Here is an 18,765-nt window from a genome sequence, read left to right on the forward strand (position 1 = left end):
GACACAAACTGCAGCAGAGGACTAACCCGGAGCGGACCATGATGGAATATTGGTGAAAAAAAACACAGGTTTTTGGACGATAAATGCAGTTTTAGGAGTGGCGCTGTCTATGCCCCGATGGATCCCATTATACGGACGTCCGCTGCACGGTTTACGATCTAAATATCTCCCGAAGCACTGCTTGGATCAGGAAAGCCTTCTGGGTGAGTATTTTGTTCTACTTCGTTCTATAAACAATGTAAAAGCTGTATAAACCAAACTTATCCTTTAACGTGGTGATGATGGCATCATCTGATCACCTCTAGATCATCTGTCAGTCAGCTCTAACAGCTGTTTGTGTCTGCACATGTGTGCTGTCAAACACACACAGTCTGGTCCTTGAACCTGTTTAACAAACACGTTTTCAAGAAGAAAACCTGCTCAGTTTATTCAGTGCACTGTTTAGAAGTACACAGATTACTTTGCCTGTAAAATGCGTCATTATTAGATTATATATTAATTATTTAGCCTTTTGACCACATCTGATCGTAAACTCTGAAACTTATTAATACAGCCTAGTTCATTGTGTCTCAAGAAGATATTTATTAGATTTCCGTTTTCAGTATTGATCCTCCATTATATTGATTTTATGATGGTTGTGTTCAGTATTTTGTGCTTTAAACTCACAACAAACCCTTTTTAATCCCAGATTTATGCCCAGTTTCTGAACGCTCTTCAGTGCCTGTCTTCAACTCGCCTTTTCTCTCATTAAACTCCGCTGTTTGTGAAGCTTCATGTAGAGAAGTCTATGCTGCTGCAACATCCAATCACAGTGAAAAGACTTCCGCAAAGCCTGCTCTCGTGTTTCCTCGATCATAGCTCCTCCTCCAGTCTTCCCCCTCCTCTGAGCACTATTATCGCTTTGGGACAGCCTTCAAAACAGCAACTCAGAAAGTACTTCTGGTGCCACAGAGGAGAGAGGAGAGAGGAGGCTTCACTTTATCGCTTTGAGATGCACCCATGGACTGTGAGGTTTGGGCCATGATGGCACTTCTACAGCTGCTGAAGAATGAGTCAGGCAATGTTTTCACATGGCAGAAACATTCTCATTGAAAATTATTATTTTAAGTGTTGCTTTGATATACTATAGCTTCATCAGTATTACTTTCAAGTTTAATTTGATTTACCAACCATTTAGAAATTCAACAGCTTTTATATCGATTATACAAAGAGCCGTAATGGAGAGAGTAGATTATTTTATTTTTGTAAAAACCAGTTTAAAATGATATAAGTGAGACCTCATCTACATTCTTTGCAAACAAGACCAGAAACTACACCATGTAAGCACGATGTAATCTGATTGAATGTCTGCCAGTGGTATGTAATGTAACTGCTTTTTTAAAATCATACTGAAAATAATACTTTCCTGGGGGGTTGCATATGTTTAAGAAGCCTGCTTTGTATTTTACTTTCTCTTTATTACATTTCCAAAGTTTTAAAGTATGTTAAACTTATTGTCAGAAGTCTCAGAGAGAAATGATGGCGTAAATCTGTTTATCAATGCCATAACAGCTCAAAAAAAAAAAAACAGTACGAGGTATCTCAACTCTTAAATTGATGTGTTCACTTGTTTAGGAAATCTGTCACTTTAAACTACTGTGTCATAACTGTTGTCATCTTCTACTAATATCAAAGGGAGGGGGTTGTTGTTCAGAGCCTGTTGCTGACATATTATGGTGGGGGAGTCTGATCTAGTAATGCAGGAATCATGAAGAGAAAGGTAACCACATTAGCCAATTTACTACAAATACCAATAAAAATTTAGCTCAACTACTGAAGATCTGCTTAGTCTCCCACTATGCTTCAAATATGGAAAAGCGATCTATTTGTGAAGCATTTTTGTAATATTCATTGAAATTATCTTTAAACCACTTTGGTTAAGTTATAAATTGATGGTGTGATAGATGCATCTATGTATGAGTTGTCTGCCACAAGGTAAAGCAAGCCAGTCGCAAAGAGATGGCAGATAAAAGTTGGTGGTGACAACTTTGTCCTTCACTCTTCTCCCCATTTGCTATGGACCACACAAGGACTACATGTTTATATCCAGGGGGAGAGTGTTGGCATAAGCTTGCTTGCTTATGATGATAGTCATACCCAAGTATTAACTAAAATTTGTCATTGTGTTACTTATCTGGAGAAACACTTGTGTCAAAAGTGTGTGTGTAAAGGGAAGAAGAGGAAAGATAAAGGCCATTTTATGTCAGGTTTTTCTTGCAGATATCAGAACTCAAAGATAATGGCAAAAGGCGTAGGAGGTGGAGGATCTGTCCACCAGACAAATCAAATGCATCAAACAGTCTATGTGGTAAACATAATCTGTTAACAGCACCTGAACTCTATCTGTCAGCTTTAGATACCCTCACACTGTGTCTGGTCAGGCCTTGACAAATAAACAGCAGGCAAACCCCCCCACAGTTCAATTCAGAGTCTTTTAGTGAAACAAGGGGGCTTCCATCCCAGGCCTCTGCAATTTGATGGACAAAAGAGGAGGCAGAGATGAGGAGGAGCCCAGCATGGCGGTCTTTAGTTGGCTTTAGCGCGGAGCTGTGCTCTCTTGCCCGTCACAGCCTGGAAGCCAGTCTTGATGCTGGCGACAGAGCAGCGGGAGTGGCACGTTTCACACTGCAGGAAATAGAGGCGAGTGTCCTTCTGCAGGATGGTCTCTGGGGAACGGCAGGTGTGACAAGTCACGTATTCCTCTGAAGGAGTGAAAAGAGAAAACAGTTCAGTACAACATTTAACAAGAGATTTCAAACCATCTCAATGTTTACTTTTCAGGATTCTATTTCCGTACTTCACTGATTTAAGTTTCATCAAATGTCAGTGTGTGTGAACTTCACTGAATCCCTGAATGTGTATATGGTCCGACCGCTTTCAATTATTGCTTATCAACCCTTTGCTAAATAAATAAATCAATTAACAAAAATAACATGCATTGACAAGTTTCACCAGGAATGGCAAAGATCTCTCAAACAGCCGTCCCACTTAATGAAGAACTTAAAAGATTATTCAACTTGGAAATGTGGCTTTAACATTCCAGGCATGCTACTTTACAAAAGTAACATTCCACATTAAAAATGACCAAACAATGCTGTGTAAGTAGTTTTGCGCCCAAAAGTTTAGATGGAAAATCAGTATCAAAGAATTGTCCTTTAGCTTTCTTTACCAGTGATAATCTTTGTGAGAAACATACCCTTGACTCTCAAAACGCAAACCCTTGATTACAAACCCTGGGTAAAATAACTAGCTTCATTCCACTTGAGTGACACTATTAGTGCCTTTACATTTTGTTGAACCAGCCTATTACACAGCACAACCCTTGAGTTGCAAGGTTTAATTTCATGTTAAAGTCTTTTAATACAATACTGTTCAAAGACAAATCATTAAAGCAGACAGTGACACAATATAGTAGAACGGAGTAATGACAGTTTCCTGAACATTCATTTAGGGTCGATATTTTGATATTTTACTTCAAAACAAGTTTTAAATGCCACTTACTGATGTATCTTCTTAACACGTTTTCTATTTGTTTCTGCTGAAATCTTCCTTTGATCACAAGCTGGTTATTTCCATCTATGGAACCACTGTTGATGGAAACAAAGACAAATCAGCAACACAAATTCTCATAATGACACAGAGAAATTTTGCCATTATTTTAAATCTAATTATTCATACTAGCAAGAATCCCATGATAAATTTATATTAGTGCTAAACAAAATAAATAAGTTATTTTTTGATTGCCTGTCATTGTGAACATTGTGACACACCATACTTAAGCTGAGGCACTATCATCTGTTAGTGCCATGTTGAAAAAATATGACAAACACTACACTTTAGAATTACATATCCAAATTGTAGAAACCTTCCAGATGGCTCAAGTTTTACAGTCCAAAGTAAGATTAAGCTTGCAACTGAATCAAAAAAGCCACCACTTCAGAGTGTCTGAATCTCCACGGATGGAACCAAACCGCAGAGTTTAACTGCAGTGCTTGAACAATCAAAATCACACAATACTTTTCATTGCATTCATTTCAGTTTCCAAAACCTAGAGACCAGTAGAAATTGCTTTACATTATTTTATACTGACCTTAAAATCTGTTTTAAATGCAAAGTAACGGAATTATAGACAAGCAACTGAAAATGCAGTTACTTGCCATGAACTTCTAAAATCAAGCAGCTAAGCCCAGTTGACAAAAATAAATCTGACAGCTCTCAAAATACATAAAGTCATACATTCAATTGATGATAAGGTATGATCTTACCTTGTTCCCAGCTCAGCCAACAGGAAAGCGAGGAGATGTTTAGGCTGACGATGCAACCTGTGATGCCGTACATAAAAGGTAAGTTACTAGATTGCAGCTATGAATTTAGAAAAAATAAGTAAGCAACATGATTTATGGTCAAGCATTCAGTTTTCAATGGCTTTCATACAGGGCTACAGTTTGCATAAAGAGCTAATAGGGAACAGCAAATTGGCTACGGTATTTTTGCAGACATTTACAGATTTTTTATTATCAAATCAGGACCTTTAAAAATTCCATCATTGTCAAACTTAAGAAAACTGGTTGGTGAATTTACAAGGTGTCAGGTAAGTATCATAGTAAACTTTGTAATTATTTAGGCAGTGTAATATAGACTTACAGTTTGCAGATGTCTGTGAAGTTGACAAAGGAAGTTTTCTTGGTTCCCACTCGGACCACCTGCGGTGGCTTCATGACGAACTTCCTCTTCTCTCCAGCCACCATGTCGGGGTTTTTCTCTCTCATAATGTTGAAGACCCGATTCAGGAGCTGAGATAGAGATGTTGTTAAGATTAACTCAAACTTTGACAGCATTGCAATGTTCTTATAACAGATAAGATATTTAAGAGCTTTTTATTATCATGTACTTTTTTCGTTCTTTAAAAACTGGATCTAACTAATGACCAACACAGCCACCTATGAACCTCTCATATAGAGACTCTAAGGACATCAGGACTCATCCCTGAAAACACGGAACCCATTCATGGACTATAAGAAAGGTAGACAAGTTTATTTATTGACAAATTTATTTATTTTTGTTGTTGTTTCTGGATTGGTTAGATATGTTGGTAAATTTATCTTTTGCCCAGCCCTTCTTTTTTTAAGCCAATGGAGATATAGGGAAGGGTACAGCAAAAATGTCACTTAATTTTATTGAAGTGGTCATGTTTTGACTCAATTTTGGACTGACATATCAGTTCATATAAATAAATAACCAAAACAAAGACAAACCAGGACCTCACTTGAAACCAAGGGGTATGACAAATTTCCCATGATATTGATATTTTTTATCAGATTTCCAATCCTTTGTTACTCTACGTAAATATTAGCCATGTTTGGATGCATTTTGAAATTGCTCGTTATAAAGATTTAACTAACTCTGCTATGGTGACAGTTATAGCTAATAATGGCTACACCAAGGTCAGACCAGGGCGACAAATTCACAGCACACGGACTTCACTACAATGAACTGCATTTAATGAATGCTTGCACAGCTAAGCTGCATTCAGGAGCTGCATTAGCTACAAAATGTAAGCCAAAAGCCGCGTTTACACCAAGCAGACCAGTTTGGTTGGTCTTGGTATGGCTAACTTATCCCGGGACAGATCTCCAGATAACAGAGACGAGCCGTCCCACTTTTTGGGACCCTATCGTATGGGTTCCAGACTGAACTAATCTGCTCTCGGAAGGTGGAGCTACAACACTGCAGACTGCTGATTGTTCAAAAGAATCGTCACTTATCCCACGACAGCGGCAGCATTTCTCCTGGCGGCACACAGACTTCTCTAAAACAAAGCTTGATTGCACTTTGTATCGAAGAGCTACATGACAATCACAGAGAGGACGAAATGCTGCATGTCTTTCATCTGTGCTCTTTGTTTACTGTGCTGCTTCTTCTTCTGCTTCGTTGGATTTAATAGCGGGGTAAACTGTGTCGCACTGCTACGGCGTCACGCTATTGTTAAACAGCTGTGGCTTTCGGCAACCGGCTTACACTCTGCCTACCACAAGAGGGCAAAGTTTTGCTGTGGAAACGCAAACAGGATCAGTCTTAACTGCACCAAACCGTGCAAAACTGTACTGAACCCAACCGGACTGCTTGGTGGAATCGCAGCAGATTCAAAAACGATGCACTGCATTACATGAGTGATGTGACAGGTAGGCTATGATGAGCAAACATTATGGTATTTAGAAGCTGCAAAAGCAGTTCCCTTTCCATTGCTTAGATGTCTCATTGCTCATAACATACAGTATATCGTAGTTAAGTTTGTTTGCTTTGAATTTGTCATCCAAATCTCACATCAGTTTATCATCACTTTGTAAAGATGTGTTCAGTTTTGAAGTGAATTAACAGTTGCTCTGCCTACGACACTGCCAGCAAGTGACTAGGGGTGATGACATAGTAGGAATCGAGTGGGTCTCATTTCTAAGAGATGTTTTTTTATCCTTTCCCCTCAAAACAGAGGTAAGATAAAGTGGGGGAAAAGAGAGACAATCGGGATTGGTAGAGAACAGGTTAGTAAATTGCTGGCTCTTAGTGGTTTGTGGGCATGTATGTGTATGCTTGCAGCTGCCCTACCTCATCATAAGTGTAGTCTCTTTTTGAGCCAGCCCAGGCTGGTCCTGTGGAGGAGCTAAAAGAGATTCCATCGTTGTTCTTTCCCTCATCATCCTCCAGAGCTGGAAACAAATCATAAAACTGGATGCTGAACACATTTGATTTGACATCAGATCCCATTTGTTTATTATTGCAGCGGCTATTCATCTTGGGGTCCATACATATTCCCTAGGTTCTTTTTTCAAGTTTATTGTGTCTCACCTTCATCTTTCTCCAATGGCTCTCCCTCATCAAAGTCTACTTTCTTAGACTTCTTTTTCTTCTGGGGAAGCATTAGGTCCAGGTTGTCTTCCTCCAGCATCTCTGTTTGCTCGCCTTCAATTTTCAACTCCTGAAATGAACCAGTGAAAATAAAAACACAGCTAAGAGACAACAGGTAATAAATATATGAATGGAGTCAAGCTGAGAGAAGGAGGGGAGAAATGTGTCAGGGGTGAGAGAATTGGAACGATACACTGATGTTAAGAAATCAGACAAGTGCAGAATAACAGTATAAAGTAATAGACTAACCTTTAAGCCCTCTTCCACGTCATTATCAAAAACTTTCTTTGGCTTCTTTTTCTTCTTCTTCTGATTGAAGAAGTTTAAGTCGTTCAAATCATCAGATGGTTCTGGAGAGAAGACAAAAAGTTTTATCTCAGTTTATTGCAAGCTTGTTCAATGTCAATCTGGGAGAGAAATATACACAGACAATCAAGTCTTCATTCAGTACATCTCCACTGTTTTCCCAACCTTTCTTCCTGCCTTCATCTTCATCTAAATCAAGTTCCTTGTCTTCACCAGCCTCTGGTTCTGCCTCCTTCATTTCCACCTCTTTAGCTTCTTCTCCTCCCATTCCCTCTCCATCCTCATCCAGCATGAAGGGCTTCTTCTTTTTCTTCTTCTTTTTGGTCATGTTAGGATCAAAAATCATCTGAGGACAAGAAAAAGAAGAAAACATTGAATTATCAATTATGTTACAACTTTTGTGAAATGAGATCGCAGGTGTTCTCCCTCCACATTAGAAACGATATACTCATATAACCTTTGACAACACTGAAAAGGTATGTATGGTGCATTTCAAAGAGCAGGTATTTTTCTGTTTTTCTTATGATACATTTTAATCTTTGCAATCCAACAAGAGGGACACTGACTGGAATTGCAGTTTCTGAAGAAATTGCCCAGAAGTGCAGAAGCAGCTTGCACCAAACTGCTAATGCAGAATACTGAAGATGTGGAATTACTGAAGTAATGTTTGAAAATGGTTGAATGATTTGTTGAATAGTTTGAGCCTTTTATGAACTTGTATAAAAAGAGATGAATGAATGAAATTAGAATTTTGAATGGTTGAATGAATTATTGAGGCTTTGAGTCTCCTCTCACAGCTACAGGGTGCCAGACCTGTCAGTCACATGAGCTGTGTCACTGATAGGGTAAACCCTTGATCTTTAAATTTTCTAACCTTCTGACTTGAAAAAAAAAAAAAAAACCTCAACCCCCTCACAGTATGTGCTGTTGGACAATTTAAGCATTTCAAATAGGTTTCATATTTTTTAAACCACAGCTGACTGTTTGGTCTGATCATATATACCTGTCAGCTGAGGCCCATCTGAAGCCAGATGTTGCCATGGTGATCATTGCTGCCATCAAAACGCTGGTACAGACTGAATATTTCCAAGAGAATTTCCTCTAAAATCATGGTCTGAATCAGCTGCATTCGTACCAAAAACAAACAGACTCTAAAGAAGCTCTCAACGTCAATTTCATGACTGTAGATCCAGAAATGTGGTCAGGGCAGTGAGATAAAAAAAAGAGTGATCTTTTGCTGATCTCTGAAGAAGTCCCTCAAAATTTTACATGGGATAGGATTAGGGGTGCACTGGTGCATCTTAATTTTCTGACCGGTCACCGATTTTCAAAAAGCCTGACCTGCCGATACTGATTTGGACCGATACCGATTTTTATTTTTTACAACTGACAGATTATACCTTTAATGTTCTGATCTTTTTTATTGAAAATCATAGACCAATACCTGTGAAACAATAAAATCTTTGTGTTTTGACTTAAACAACCGATTAAGTGTCCTGAGTTTAGGTCTCAGAGCAAAAAGCAACAATGGCTGGCTCTCAGACCTTCCTGGAGGTATATAAGGTCAGATTTATATGTAAGGATGGGCTGATCACGGATCACCGCTTCCCCAAAATTAAGGAAATAGGCACCGATCAATCGATCAGTGCATGTCTAGATAGGATGGGAAAAGTTGCTTGGGTTTGCCTGACAGTAGCCCCTTTTTTCTGGTGAAGGCCTCTGTCCTTTTGCTTTCAAACTCACTTTGATGCAAGCAACACAAGATAACCTCCGTTTTGGCCTGATTTGTGTTTGTGGAGTGAAATTCGTGGCAGGTTTCCAGATAATTTTTAAGTTACCTCTCCCATCTTGCCCGCTCTTAAGTTTAAATGTCTTACTGACAATTGTTTCTTTAGTGTCAAGAAACAATAAATGCTATAAATAATCTGAAACACACTGACAAAAGATGGCTAAATGTTTTGAAAGTTGAATGGAGTTAGTGGTTGAATAGATAAACACGAAGGGTTTAAACAAGGCTCAGAATGCCCTTACACTGTGTGTAAATTTTGAAGACACCACCATTCATTTCTACGGGATCTAATTCATGAAAAAAGTTAAATGTTTCTGAAAGCTTTAGTGAAATGGGCGTGAAAAGTCCTAGAGCAGTGAGCTGAATGTTTTGGAGTTTGAATAGATAGAATAGGTTGAGGAAGGGAGCAAATTAAAAAGTAAAATAAAATTTGTAGAAGAAGTTTCCTGTATTTGCCTTTTGCATCCACAGCAATAAAGGGTTTTTTGAAGAACATTCTGTGAATGCCTGCAGCTTTTACAGCAATAAAAACATGCTCCCCTGGCTTCAGTTCAGGGACCAGTTCCAACGCACAGAATTCCATGGTTGATAGGAACAATCACTTTTGGTCATCATGCTTTCTAGTCCCCTGGCTGTTGAAAACTGAATCTCATTGTCTTTACCCTTTAGGGGTTTTCATGCAAGGAACCCTTGAGGAAACTGAAACATGTCCTTTTGAAATCAAGAGCAATATCTATTTTGTGGCAAATTTCAAACAATGGATTTGTAATCACTATAGACTGTTAAAACAGTGATGGGTTAAGAAAAAAAAAATACAGGGGAGGCAGACCGACAATAAAATCTTACTAAATCCATTTTCTCAGGACGACTAATTTTGACGCCACCGGTCGAGACTTCGACGTTAACGTTATCGGCGGAAATGAAAGTAACCGATGCTACGTTTAAAAGCACGTGAATGAGAATTTACACAAAAATAAACCCTACAGACACAAATACGTCAGCATAAAGACAGGCAATGGTTGACGCTCGACGGATCGCTTATCATGTGTAGCTCTTTGTTACAGCTTTATAACGTTAACCGCTAACGTCTTAGCTCAGATAGCGGGCAGCTAGTGCTAGGCACTGTATTCATTTCAACCATTCTTACGACTTCTGTATTTATGACGCGGTGGATTGGCTAGCCGTAGCAGCAATGCGTTATGTCATTTACCATGACAGAGTGATAAAGTGAATATTTTCTCAAAGTAGGAGATATTATTTGATATTACATCTATTACATTGGCTACTTCGGCCACCATCAGGTCGGCTGCTGCCATGTGAGAACTGGTGCAAGCAGGGAGGGGAGAAGCGGTGTCGCGGCCCAGCGTTCTCAGTTACGACATGAGCATAACCTATAGTTTAATCTAAAGAAATGTTGACATTAACTAACACAAAAGATAAAATCACACTAGATAACTCACCTCATCCCCTGACATGTTTGCAGGCCGAAAAGTTGTTGAAAGTGGTTACTTGGTCTTTTTTTCTCGCGCAGTCAAACACTGGTGCTTCGCCGAAAATGTCTTGCATCAGCGATAGATCCCAAGTACGCAAGCGTGAAGTTGCTAATCTGTAACGTCATCAAAGTGCGACGGCGGTTAAATACTTTTTGTTGAACCTTTATTTGCAAACACCATCTGCAGAAGTGCCCAAAAGGATTCAGAAGTCCACCAGATCACATAGGTGAGTGATAATCACCGACCAGAAAAACACAAATCCCCTTTTGCATTCCTGTGTGTTTACAGTATTGAATTTATTTAAAGACTATTATTTTAAGTATGGAGGTTGTTGAAAATTAAAGAAGATAAAAAAAATGCAACTAAATTATTTCAAACTATACGCTAAAGCTACAGTGCAGTGACATTCGGAAAAACATTTGGATCATTAAAATAAATTTTCAGCAAAGGAAATCCTGAACTATTGAGGAACTTAAATCCTGTATCAGGCAAGAATGGGAGGTTTCACTTTCAAAACTCTTGAGATTGTCTCACAGTGTTGTTCACGGAAAGTTGATGAAAAATGGCAAATATCACCCTATTTTCATGAAATGACACAATTTTCCAGTTACATTTGATACATCATCTTTCTACTCTCTTCTGAATTCTGTGCATTGGGGTTCAACCAATTTACCAACAGCCAAATTCCACTTTCATTTCTACACAGCATACTCAACCACACAAATCCACTGTTGGAAATGCAGTTGTGTTTTTTAAACAGAGAGATTCACTTATATAGGACATTCAGGCTCACTATATACTTTTCTGTGTAATTGTATCATGTGGTGTGAAATACAGCTGGTGTTTAAACAGCATTACTTTAAAAAACTCATCACAAAATGGCAAGAATTGAAAACTTTTAATGATTTTGCAAATAATACTGTCATTGGGATAAATAAAACATATAAACGCAAACATGCTTATTCACAAATCCTTGTGTAATTTTTCTTTTTTTCTATGTAAAAAATGTACATCATGCCTCTGAAAAGTTTAAGGACTGAAGTTACAACTCAAATGCTGATATAGCAGTCTAATTTTTTTGTAAACCACCAGCCCCTTAAAAATGCATGTAATAAGGTGTGACACTGTTTTACTGTTTCAAGCCTTAAACAATAAAAAAGAGTTAAATGAAGGACCAAAACAGCAGAATAGGATGTAGTGTTAAAACTTTTGTCTCACTATCCTGGGGTGTGATCTAGATTGTGAATCTTCACTGCTGCATGCTTAACACAACCTTAGAAGAACCTGTCAGTGGTGGAAGAAACAGTTTACAAAAAGAGACATTTGGAATATTTACACCAAATACCAGGGATATGGGAGAGAACACCTTTAAGCCAGGAGAAGTTACTGAAATGTCAACATCTGGTAAAGGGACACAGAACATAGCTTGAAAAAAAAAAGTTTGGACTCTGGCTTCTCGGTTTAACTCATGCTCACATGTGCTCCTCTTTTTAAGAGGAAGTTAACAAAAGGGAGAGCACAAAGGATTGGTTTTTTTGTCAGGAAGAAAACAAAACATCCAGCGAGTTCAACCCCATAAATGCGAGCAAATATGTGAGTGGAAACAGATCACTCCAACAGAAATTCATCTGTTGTCAAGTGATGTCAACAACCCTCAGAGTCTGTTAAGACCACAGACAAAACGCCCGTATGCCACCACACAGCTTACATTATAATTCAATGTACACTCTGCATGGTTGTCTTAGCCCTGCACAGAACAAGGACCACGAAGTGCTAGCATTATGTTAGAATTAAGGACAGTTGCATCAGGTGAATCCGACAATATGCAGTGACAGAACTTCAATATAAAAGCCTCTGATCAGCCTGTTGACTGAGTATCCAGGAGGCTCTATTTTCGTGAAATGTTGGGTAAAGAAAGACTACAGCATTTTGCTTTTTCATAGTGTTACACAAAGTTAGAGTCATTTCTTCTTATTCACACCAAAACACTCAAGAAGAACTCCCTCTCGGTCCATTCACTCCACAAGTTGCTTTTTTCCTCTCTCTCTATAATGGAGGTATGATAAGGAAGATGCTGCATTTACATGGCCTCCATAGCCCAGCGCTGCAGGTCCTCCATGTCATCCTCGTCTTCCTCTTTTTTGGCTGTAGGGAATACATGAACAGAAACATGAATCAAGTGACAACTCTCAATGGATAAGCTCTCAAATATGAAGCCAACCTTCACTTATTCACTGATATCCACCCCTAACACAGAGGAATAAGGGGTCTCCAAATATAGAGACAGCTGTGCTCACAGCAAAATTTGACTCACATAGTATTTGTTTCTTATTGACTGGGTAAGAGGATGACTGAAAAGAAAAAGAATGTGGAAGAGACGTGCAGTCTTACCAAACCCCAGGGGCTTCAGGTTTATCATAATAATCATTAGTGTAGAATTATTCTATAAAATCATGTAGGTCACAAAGAGTAAAAGGTCTGGTGTTGACTTGTCTTAAAGATCATTGACCCTCTAATACAGTGTGCATGGAATTTTTTTTTTACCAATATCTAGCAGTCAGTTGCACCAAAACACTGCCTCCATTCACAGTCAGTAGTTACAGTGTTTTCTTAAGAGAAGCTGCAGAGATGTATTATTAGAATAAGGCTCCTTTTGTGAAAACTATGAAGAAAAACTATATAACAGTTATCAGAGCTTATTAATTTGCAAAAAAAATGCAGATGCTTCTAGTTTGTCTTTTCTGAGATACTGTAGAATCATGGCAGTGGAGGATGGAGGGCTCCATGGAAGGGCCATGTCCTTTTGTAAGTGTAAAGGTCTAATTGTAAGTTAAAATAAAACAGAATGATTGATTATACACTGATTCAAATGTAACTGCATTAAAAAAAATACACTTGTAATCATATTTTCATTTGTTTTAGTGAGATGAATAGAATAGATTATTTTATTAAAGATGCTATGAGGAGGATCTATTTTAAATATAGTAACCAGCAATATATGCAGCACTATCAGCAGCCCGGTGCTCCAACGTATATGTATAAGTATATACCTTTTCACAATGCACTCACCAGGTCTGGAAGGTAATGAAGTTGAAGGCACGCTCGGAAGAGGGACACTCTCTGTTCCCCCGATCTCCAGCAGGCTTTTATCCAGCTCCTCCTGTGCCAACTCATCCAACTCTGCCAGAAGCTCATCCTGGAAAAGATGAAGGGGTCTATTAGTACCATTACCACAAAGACATTGATCCAAACAAGGCAAAGTGCTAAACATATAATTATTTATATACATTGTATTATTATTTACCTTGCATGGCACATAAGTGTGTGCATGAGAAAGAGAGGCTTTCATGCTGACATGCAGTTTAAAGTACCTAGAATGGCTGAACACTTTAAATGTGTTAAGAAAGCTCAGGCTATCTAATTTGGTACCAGTCCACAGCATGCTTTGTTGAGAATTGGCCTTGGTTCACGAAGAGTTATAGTGCAGTTTCATTCCCGTAACATTACACATTACCAAATAAACAATAACTGAATAACCATTAACTAGACACCTTGACATTTGTCATAAATTAATTCCATTTATAAATAAGAAAGCCAACGTGCCAGAATGCTGATAGAGAAATCTTGAAGGTTAGATGACTTTGCTCAGACTGTTAGATAACAAAACTAGGCTGGGCAGCAACAAAGACAATTTGTTGCTGTCAAACCTTTAAGTTTGGCTCCATTGGGTCAAAAATATACCATATATTCAACACAGCCAAGTAGGCCACTGGCTGATGTTACCGGGCTAAACAAACATTATTTTATAGGGGGTAAAAAACTATTAGTTATGATCGTCATTGCTGAAAGATTCCCAGAAACTTCTGCCAATATATTGATAATCATTTTTTCAAAAGTTCCCCACCTCATCAAACTCTTCTCCAAAGCCAACAGGTTTAGAGATCGCATCAGAGATTTCCTGGGCAAGCTCCTGCTGCTCCGTAATATCCTGCATCAGATCGTCTACTTTGTCAATGTCCCTAAAAAAGCAGATTTATTGTTAGTAAAACAGAATACATTGATACAACTTATACATAAGATTTTTTTACCTTAAAACACAGAAAACAGAGAAGTAAGGGCACAGAAAAAAATGTTTGTAAATGGATAACATTAATTATTGACACTTAAGAAAAAAAAGTGTGTGTCTGAGTTTCTTATATTTTTTCCTTGATAAAATTCCTTGATTTTTTATTTCTTATTCTAAATATCTGGTGGTGGTGAGTTTAGTCTAAAGCTGTATTTCTGCATATAAGAAAGAAACTGTATATCAGCATGTGCATGAACACAGCATATATTGATATGGTATTTCTATTTATTTAGACCTAAAGCTAAATCTTAAACTGTATGTCCTTGATCATGAAACCGTATTTCTTTTATGTAAAATTTTCACATTTTTTGCTTTAATCTAATCAGTTGATCAAATTATAAAAAACATAAACAGTGAATAGGTGTTTCATTTTACATGTTTTCATGGGCAGATTTCATGGCTTTGGCAGCAAAGCCCATGTTCTTGAGCACTTCGGTGTTTGTGTTGGCATTCTCCAGAGCTTCTCTCTGGAACTCGATGGTCGACAGTGTGCCGTCAATCTGGGTAAGCTGTTTCTCATATCGCTTCTTTCTTTTTAAAGCTTGCAGAGCCGCTGAAAAGGACAGAACAAAAGAAACGGTCAGGATGGATAATCTGCAGTCAAAAACATACAGGTTTGTATAAGTGTGGTGTCACAAACTCAGGCTGTTAATCTTAGGACTTACACCATCCAACAAGGACAGTCTGAAATCATGGTTAAGCATTTGCTGTAGCTGTCGATACTACATATATATCTTGTGTTATGATAAATGACAATAATCTACCACTAGGTTGAATTTTTGGTGACAAACTAATCTACACTGCTGGTGAGAGTTCAGTCAATAATGGAATTATTCAGTAGTCATCTTCATCTATTGCCTGTATTGCAAACAAGAGCAATTTATCATTTTAGAACACTAATCCTATATTTTAAAGAGTGAATGAGGGCCTACATATTACATTTTAGTGATAAAACAGGAGTCTTCAGTATTTACAACCTTGTTCTTATATTAACTCTATTCAATGGTGTTGTGTTGACAAATGGACTTTTGGCCGCTGCAATCATAACGTTTTCTAAGACATCACGTAATAATACTGCGCATACAGCTGTGATGATGCTTGAGGATCCCAGCCACGCATTAAGGTGTACACGCCCACCTTTATGACAGTGACACTACAGCGTTGTAATATGTTGTTCCCTCATATCTTTAGTACAGGTGTCTTTCATAAGCTATCAATCTGTCACCAAACCGCTTGTCACACATTTCACAAAGTCTTTTCATTTTGAAATGGTCAGAGTACGAGCTGTTGGAAATACAATCACTACAACATAAGTGGCACGACAGGGCCTTCAGTTCCCGAGAACACCGTTAAATGCAGTCGATAATTAGTTTACGTTGGGCAACAGGTTGATACATTGAACCTAACCCATCTCTGTAGGTAATAATGATAAGAAATGTTGATTAGGGTGCCAGCTTTTATGACAGCTAGCGTAAGTTAGCCACCTTAGCTAGCGTGCTAACGTTCAATTCACTGTCGTTTAGTGGGCATTTCGGCGACAAAGACCCACATGTTTATGAGGTCTTGTCATGGTATCTTACCTCTTTTGTTTTTCGTGCCGTTTTTCTTAGCATTTTGCAGTTCCTGGTCGATCTTTTTCTCTAAATATTCCTGTTTCTTCATTAGCATCTCCTCCGTCTCTCGGAGTTTCTGGATCGCCTCCTGTGGGCTCGGTCCTTTTCGTCCTTTCCCCCCTCCTAATATATTTTCCCAAAACGTCATTTTTGAGTATTACCAAAATCTAACTAAAAAAAAATTCTGCATACAAGCCGTAAGAACACGTTTTGCTACCTAAATGCTAGGTTCCTCTGGCACTAAGCTCTGTAGTGGAACCTGGAGTGATTGTTGATGTTTTGCTACTTCCTGGATAAGGCCAACTGACGTCACGATAAGAGGGAGTTCGTTGGATCTGTCTCTATCTCATGGGTAGGTGAAATACAAAAACTACATTTTTTCCTCAGTCATACAAAAAAATATTGTGTATGTCATTACCTGAAAGCAAACCTGCTGGGGATAAAGTTCCCTCAACGATGAATAATAATAGTAATACATTTTATTTGCATTGCACTGTACATTTCAGCTTTCTGTGTGGTGTTTGCATGTTCTCCCCGAGCATTCGTGGCTCCCTGCCACAGTCCAAAAACATGCTCATCAGGTTCATTGAAAGTTTTCGCATACTGCCTCCTACACACTGAATTTTGGCCAAGACAGTCGGCACTGCTGGTGCAGTAGGTGGTTTGGAACAGCAATAGTTTCTTTACAGTAGCCTAACCATTAAAGGTCACTAAATTTTTCACCTCTTCAGGCCATTTTGCATTTGTGTGTATTGGACATAATGTTTGTGCCTACAGTGTGAGATTTAAATGTCAGAGTGGGCTGATTTGGAGAAATAACCTGGACACTCTATGGAGCTACCTGAGCAACTGCTGTAACTGCCCAAAATTACTCTCCACTAAGAAAAATGAGGCATCAAAACTGAGGTAATCTTGTTCTGTTTGTGTATTATTATTATTATTATTATTATTTTTTTTTTTTTTTCAAGCAAAAGGAAGGAGGCCTTGGTCAGATAATGGCCAACTGTCAGGCAAACTCAACTAACTGACCCCATTTAACCCCATGATAAATAGTTTCTCAGAGGTCAGTGAAGGGATCACCCATTTCTATATCTTTGCCTGGCCACATTTATGGGTCTACAGACATAAAATTGAGATCAATGGCATCCTCAGGGTCTTCAGGTTCTCATGGTTGAATTAATTCTCTGAAAGCTCTTATGGTTTTGGTAGTAATGCAGCAGTTTCAAACCACGAGTTCAGTGGAAATGTCTTGAAATCAACCAACTCTTAACCAACTTTCTGATTGTCATTTGGTAAACTATGATTGCCATGGCAACATCTGGCTTCAGATGGGCCTCAGTTGACTGGTTTATATGATTGAACCCACTTACAGGACACAGAGTGTTACACTCAAACAGCAGTTTAAGGTCAGACCATAGACTGTATGATAAATAAGCAGTCTCCCTGGCATCACCCATCTGATTCTGAAACAGATTTTTGAAGCAAATCAGTTGGCATGGCATATTGAAAGTGAGTCTCCATAGTACCAGCCACAGGCCATCTGAGGGTCATGTTAGCTGAGCTGTGCCTCTGACTGGGCAAACTCGCTCTTCCAAAGTGATAGATAGAAAAAAATTTAGCCTCATACAGGGTGTGCCAATAGTGAATTTGGGGATTCAGACAACAACACAATAAATGTCATGAGAAAAAAGTTGATGCGTTCAATACTTATTTCCCCCACTGTACATGCATAGTAACTCTGATGTTCTCCTCACTATCTTTATCCAAAAAAGGCAAGATTACAACAAATATTAGACTTAGATCAAATGAAAATACTAGGTATAACCGCACCTTTAAGTGCTGCAGTAGCTACGTGATTTGGGATACAGCCAGAGAATATGTTTAATAATTAAACTTTTAAGTCAATAGAAATAAGTATTGATTTTAGGAGGTACTGCTTTTTCCACAAAGCGGAATAACATTGATTAATAATAATTTAGAGAGGTGCAGTGTTTTTAGACCAGCAGTCAAAAATAAAGTTATAGAAACCTATGAGAGGTAGAGAAATTAAGATCAATTGATGCAGCAGGTGGTACTGTACCTTGAACTTTACTCCATATAAATCTTGTACATATTGACTCACAGGATCCACCGATTCCACAGAATTTTCTTAAAGCCCTTTTCACGTGGAAAATAGCGGTACCTTCACAAGCAACCCCTGAATGTCTATAGTAGAGGATTTGTTTGTTTTGAAGTCTGGATTGTAACTCCTACAAAATGGCATGCAAATTAGATCTCTTCAGAGTCACAAACTACACCATGCACTTTACAGGACAAAAAAGAATGAGTTGGCTGAGCTCCATGAGAACTCTATGGTTGGCTTTGATGTATCAAGAGGGATTTGTTTATCGTTTTCTTTATGAAGTGAAACCCTTGACTTAAGGTACTTGCTATAGTTCTACGATCAGTTTTATTGTGTAACAGACCACTCCAACAGCCACATTCACGCTTTTATGC

At 38.4% G+C, this 18,765-nt stretch overlaps 2 protein-coding genes across 2 annotated transcripts; both read right to left on the reverse strand.

The window, feature by feature from the left end:
- Positions 1 to 1,226: 1,226 nt before the first annotated feature.
- On the reverse strand, positions 1,227 to 10,655 carry eif2s2 (eukaryotic translation initiation factor 2, subunit 2 beta). Its single transcript, XM_074682413.1, has 9 exons — positions 10,498 to 10,655; positions 7,414 to 7,594; positions 7,192 to 7,292; positions 6,883 to 7,012; positions 6,643 to 6,743; positions 4,684 to 4,832; positions 4,305 to 4,361; positions 3,541 to 3,626; positions 1,227 to 2,741 (listed from the first exon to the last, which is right to left on the reverse strand). The coding sequence occupies exons 1-9, from the start codon at positions 10,510 to 10,512 to the stop codon at positions 2,566 to 2,568; spliced, it is 996 nt and encodes a 331-aa protein (XP_074538514.1). The 5' UTR covers positions 10,513 to 10,655; the 3' UTR covers positions 1,227 to 2,565.
- Positions 10,656 to 11,433: 778 nt separating this feature from the next.
- Positions 11,434 to 16,580, reverse strand: LOC141798773 (charged multivesicular body protein 4c-like). Its single transcript, XM_074680603.1, has 5 exons — positions 16,237 to 16,580; positions 15,032 to 15,209; positions 14,435 to 14,549; positions 13,600 to 13,726; positions 11,434 to 12,675 (listed from the first exon to the last, which is right to left on the reverse strand). Exons 1-5 carry the CDS (start codon positions 16,415 to 16,417, stop codon positions 12,611 to 12,613), a joined length of 666 nt encoding a protein of 221 aa, XP_074536704.1. The 5' UTR covers positions 16,418 to 16,580; the 3' UTR covers positions 11,434 to 12,610.
- Between the last annotated feature and the right edge of the window lie 2,185 nt (positions 16,581 to 18,765).

This window comes from Halichoeres trimaculatus, unplaced genomic scaffold, assembly GCF_033239565.1.
Source record: "Halichoeres trimaculatus isolate MK-OKI-2021-1 unplaced genomic scaffold, fHalTri1.1 fHalTri1_scaffold_11, whole genome shotgun sequence".
Lineage (NCBI taxonomy): Eukaryota > Metazoa > Chordata > Actinopteri > Labriformes > Labridae > Halichoeres > Halichoeres trimaculatus.